Genomic DNA, 5,741 nt, shown 5'->3' on the forward strand with positions numbered 1-5,741 from the left:
TGGTACCTAGAATATTACATTACATTTCACCTTGAAAATGATTTTGGGTATTTTAGAAAAGTTTTTGGTAGAATGTATCCTCTCCCTCCACTGCATAACATGAAAAGGCGGATATGGAAATCCATCCAGCCCTTATTATCTAAGCCAGATAAAGAATTACGTTTTATAAAACTTCCGCAGCTGAAAGACCCAAGCTGCCACTTGTTAATACTCCAGCCTCAGACATACTCTAGATTCTTCTTTCAGCATGCACTCCTCAATACCTAGGGAATTCTAAAAGATTTTAGTGTTCGTATGCTATTCTCAAACGATGTGTAGTAGTAAGTTCCTTACCTTTTAAACGATGTATGTCTGCCATTTGATATGATATGTTGTTCTGTAGTTTGATCTGCAAAGAAAGAAGTTTAAAGATGTAAATATATATTTACACCTAAATAAGCCAGAAGCATTTGAACACATTTTGATCTCACAATTAAGTAAAAGTGTCATTTTACAAACTTGTGTGAACCGCTTTCAGAATCACAGATGGAAGGTACTGCAAGTAAAATCAATCATACATTTTCCTTACAAGTTAAGTCCCTAAGTTTTGCTGAGACAGGTTTAGCTAAACCCACCTTTAATAGAAATATTTTCTGAAAACTAACAAAGTAAATAAATATATCTTTAAATCTATCATTTGTAACATTAAGATTGCATTGTGGTACTGCATGAAAAACTGAACATACGAGTCACGATTTCACTGTCCAAGCCTAAGTGCTGCAAGGTAAACAGTATTAATAGTGAAAAATCATTTACAAATGTTTCAGTTGTACTAAAGTGAAAAGCAATGGCAAAACAACTGAGAATATTTGCTTTAAACAATACTTTTCATATGAAAGCATGTCTTTAAGAGATCTGCCTCAGCTCTGATGGAGCCAGACTTCTATGAAGGATTTTTTGATTAGATATTTTAATTATGTAAAAGCACTAACAATTACAACCAATGAGAACACATGCAAAGGTAAGTGTAAATATAAAGCCATTATCATGCCAAAATACCTTATATTTCTTTATTTTTTCAAACAACAAATCAACCAAAGCAAAGATGAAAAATGTTAGAAGTGAGGGAACAATGTCTCGAACCAAAGAAACACCATGCAGAGACAAGGAATTATGTCAGAAACTGACCCCTGCACAGTTAGTTTTTGAAAGAAACTTGTCTCCGTTGGGGTCATAAGTATTCCCCAGTAGGGCTGCTAAACTTTTAGGTTTAAACTAAACATTAGAATTCAATTATCTTCCCTTTTAAAAAGTAGCCACAATTTATTCATAAAAAGAAAAGGAGGACTTGTGGCACCTTAGAGACTAACAAATTGAGCTGTAGCTCACGAAAGCTTATGCTCAAATAAATTGGTTAGTCTCTAAGGTGCCACAAGTCCTCCTTTTCTTTTTGCAAATACGGACTAACATGGCTGCTACTCTGAAACCAATTTATTTATAGTTACTTTTAAAATTGTACAATATGAACATATCCCTTTTTTCCCCAAAGCAAAGGGGTATTAGATATTTCAATCCCCACCTACTTTCTGAAGTTTTAATATCTTTGAGTCAGGCATTTGGAATACCTGGTTTGTTTTTTTTTAAAGCTACATCTGCTGTCAGGTTGGAATAAATGGAAGTGCTATGAAAAGTAGGTACTTTATATAATACCTCTCTCTATAGAGCTGCTATCTTAAAAATAATAAATGCAGCTAAATAACCATAAACTTTCAATTGTTAACATTCATCTCTTTTGAATTAAGTACAGGTGAAAAAAAAAAACCCTAAAACCACAGGGAAGTATTCATAAGCCTTTTCAAGTGGGAAAATAGATTTAGTCCTCGCTGCAGAAGACAGACTTAAAAAAAAAAACCCCAAAAAACCAGTTCTCTGTTATAAGCAAGTCATAATATTTAACCCAATCACTACCAGTTTACCATGGAGTGCTCCCAGTACAGTTTTATAGTTGCCAGTTATAACAATGTACTAATGAAGAGTTCTTTATTATACCACAGATTCTGTGTAAGTCAGTTGTAATACTGTATCTCTAGCTGAATATGTATATTCAGGATGACTACATTTAGGTAAAATTCAAGCAGCAGACTTAGGGTTATGATCTGAAGTAGTACAAAAGAGCATAAGCTTTTGTGAGCTACAGCTCACTTCATCGGATGCATGTAGTGCATGTAGCTTATGCTCAGATAAATTTGTTAGTCTCTAAGGTGTCATAAGTACTCCTTTTCTGTTTGCAAATACAGACTAACACGGCTGCTACTCTGAAACCTGTTAAATATGCTTAATACTGTACATGCTACTAAACATTTGGCTTTTAAAATCCGTGCAATAAGAGTAAAAAAGTAATAAGCCAAACATTTTAGAATATAAGACAGCCTCTTAGTTAGTGTCATAGCAATATTTAGAAAGAGCTGGCCAAGAAGTAGGATGAATTTGATAAAGTTCACACAAAAAAACCCCACCACTTGATTTCACTGAAATAATGATGAAAAACTCAACAAAAAAATTGGAGTTTGGAAAATTTCAGCCAACTGTAACTTACAAATCACTAAAAAAACAAACCAAAACAAAAAAAACCAAGAAAACCACACCACTATCCTGGTACTGTACAATGTAGTTTTCCAAGTGCCTTAAGGGTCAGAATTTCCAATTAATTTTAGTATCCCTGTAGAACATACTTTTTAGTAATTAACCAAACACAAACAGCTGCGAAGTCAAATGCAGTAGTAGTATTTTTTTTTTTTAAATTCTGTATCATTTGTTTTCCAGAGAGGTATATCAACTTCTAAAAATACATACTTAATCACACTGTCTATTTTCTAAGCACTCAAAAGTTAATTCTCAGCAAACACTGAATTATTGGAAGAACCTATCACCTCAGTGGCAAGATCTAAATAGCTCATTCATTGTTGCAGTGGGAAATAATGACTTCACTACCGACAGACCAAAATATGCTGGGCTGCCATTTAAGAGGCAAAATTTGTGGTGCTCTCCCACCATATTTCCTGCTAATCGGAATAAGATGCATTTTTCATTTAGACATGGGATAATTGCTGTTTAAGTAGGACAGTTTTTAAAACCAACCTTGACAGTTCTTATTTCAGCAGGTCAGTCAAATTCCACTTACCAAACTACACCATCACACTTCATATCATGCTATTTGATCATGATATTTTGTTGCAAAATTAATTGTGTGATGTGAATCAGAAAGAAAGACATTCAAAAAAAGCAGTAAAATTTGTCACACAATGGTATTTCCTTAAATTCTATGACAAAAATAGTAATTAAAAAAGTACAAACTGTTCAACCACAAGACCACGATCCCCAGCTCCATTCAAACGACACTGCACTTACTACCATACAAAGTGTTTCTTACAATATTCAATCACATCACTCATCTCAAACTATTACCACCACATCTTTAGTTTCTTACTATTAAAAAGAGCTGCTTGTTTAACACAGCCTGGCAAAGTTGTCATGAAAATGTACCCCATTAGCACAAAATCTATTCATGCACTCTTTTCCATGACAAACCAAATGGAAAAATATCATTTTGCATAGTTAGTTTAAAATATCCCTACAGAGTGGACTAGCACCAGCCATGACTGATTTTAGCGAGGAAATTATGAAAGAAAAAAAGGTATTTTTTGAACTTTCTATACAGAGTTTTGCAAGATAAAGTGGTGAAGAAAAGTGCACAGGCAGGTACTATCTTGGTTTTTCAATGTGCTGTTTAAACGAGTTATGTTTCCATAACAGGTCACCCATTAAGCTAGACAGAACAGTAGTTCCCTAGCTTTAAAGCTTCGGATCTCTTTTTCATTAGTCAGAACAGATCAGATCAATGGAAGAAAACGAGTTCAAGAAAAAATGAGCTGACCTGCAGTATATTAACCCACTTCCAAGGTTATACTCAAATAGCCAACATCCAACACTGGGTAAAGCCTCGAGTTTGTTTCTTGCACCCATTCCATCATCCTTCAGGAGCTGCAAAACGTTAGGATAACAAACTCACTAGCCCACATATCTATTCAGGGGACACCATCACAGGGCCTAATAACATCAGCCACACTATCAGAGGCTCGTTCACCTGCACATCTACCAATGTGATATATGCCATCATGTGCCAGCAATGCCCCTCTGCCATGTACATTGGTCAAACTGGACAGTCTCTACGTAAAAGAATAAATGGACACAAATCAGATATCAAGAACTATAACATTCATAAACCAGTTGGAGAACACTTCAATCTCTCTGGTCACGCGATTACAGACATGAAAGTTGCAATATTACAACAGAAAAACTTCAAAACCAGACTCCAGGGAGAGACTGTTGAATAGGAATTCATTTGCAAATTGGATACAATTAACTTAGGCTTGAATAGAGGCTGGGAGTGGCTAAGTCATTATGCAAGATAACCTATTTCCCCTTGTTTTTTCCTACCTACACCCCCCCCTCCCCCTTCCTCAGACGTTCTTGTTAAACCGTGGATTTATGCTGGAAATGGCCCACCTTGATTATCATACACATTGTAAGGAGAGCTGCCACTTTAGATAAGCTATTACCAGCAGAAGAGTGGGGTGGGGGGGAGAGAAAACCTTTTGTAGTGGTAAACACCCATTTTTTCATGGTTTGTATGTATAAGAACATCTTCTGTATTTTCCACAGTATGCATCCGATTAAGTGAGCTGCAGCTCAGGAAAGCTTATGCTCAAATAAATTGGTTAGTCTCTAAGGTGCCACAAGTCCTCCTTTTCTTTTTGCGAATACAGACTAACACGGCTGTTACTCTGAAACCTGTCACTAGTCCTAGAAGAGGCAGCAATAGTAACTCCCAAACTCTGCCCTGAGGTTTGTTATTTCTCTATATTGGGCACTGGAGAGGACTGAGAGTGGAAGGAAAGAAGAGAGATCCCCGACACCAGGAAGTACAGAGGGACTCTCACTTCCAGGGGTACTTTTCACACACCCCCCAGCCCTGCCAGGACGTCAGCCCCGCACCCCTTTACCTTGCTGTCCTCGCATCTGGTAGCCTGGCTGTCCCTGGCTTGCAGCTGGCCGCTCAGGTGTCTGCAGTCCGCCTCCTTCTGCTCCAGCTGCTTCTGCTGGGAGTCCACCCTGAGCATGAGGTCCGAGTTCCTCTTCTCCAGCCGCCCGCGGGCCACCTCGCCGCGCCTGGCCTGGCCCTGCAGCCCGGCCACCTCCTCCTGCAGCAGGGCCTGGCGGGACGCGGCGCTCCAGTAGTTGAAGGCGAGGACGGCGATCAGCACCAGCAGCGCCGCGAAGACCAAGGACGGGAGACGGCCGCCCCTCCTGTTGGCCCCGAACCCCACCATGGAGGAGGCCGGGGGGAGGGGGGGCTTCGCCGCGCGCCGCCTCCGCCCACCGCTGAGGGGAGAAGCCGAGAACGGGGCCCGGGGAAGGCCCCTCAGGACCCGGCGGGACGGGGGGAGGCCCCTCGGGGCACCGGGGCAGGGCTACGAGGGGGGCGCCGCAGAGGGGGGCGGGGCAGGGGCCGCTCGCGGCGGCCGAGGGGACCCGGAGCGCCGTCCCGCCCCGCACGGGAGAAGCGCTGCCGACCCCGCGCGCCCTCCTTCCTCCTCCCGCGCCGGTCCCGGACCCCGCCGGCGGCTCTCGGGCAGGCCCCGCCACTTCCGCGTTACCGCGTCTCGCGAGAAAGCCCCCCCTCCCCCCGAGCTCTCGCGAGA

General features: G+C 41.1%; 1 protein-coding gene across 4 annotated transcripts in view; it reads right to left on the reverse strand.

The window, feature by feature from the left end:
• Window positions 1–5,696, reverse strand: part of GOLM2 (golgi membrane protein 2) — a 32,248-nt gene extending 26,552 nt beyond the window's left edge. For 3 of the 4 annotated variants that reach the window (XR_012154122.2, XM_073304560.2, XM_073304559.2), the window contains exons 1-2: window positions 5,043–5,694; window positions 334–388 (exon numbers count right to left, since the gene is read on the reverse strand). Coding sequence is in view for 2 of the 4 variants with exons in the window: in XM_073304560.2 (XP_073160661.2) it covers window positions 334–388; window positions 5,043–5,369 (382 nt within the window). In the remaining 2 variants the exon portion in view is untranslated. Of the gene's footprint in view, window positions 1–333; window positions 389–5,042 lie in introns of all 4 variants that reach the window. The other variant, XR_012154123.2, reaches the window with a different exon arrangement.
• Between the last annotated feature and the right edge of the window lie 45 nt (window positions 5,697–5,741).

Source organism: Lepidochelys kempii, chromosome 10, assembly GCF_965140285.1.
Source record: "Lepidochelys kempii isolate rLepKem1 chromosome 10, rLepKem1.hap1, whole genome shotgun sequence".
Taxonomy (NCBI): Eukaryota; Metazoa; Chordata; order Testudines; family Cheloniidae; genus Lepidochelys; species Lepidochelys kempii.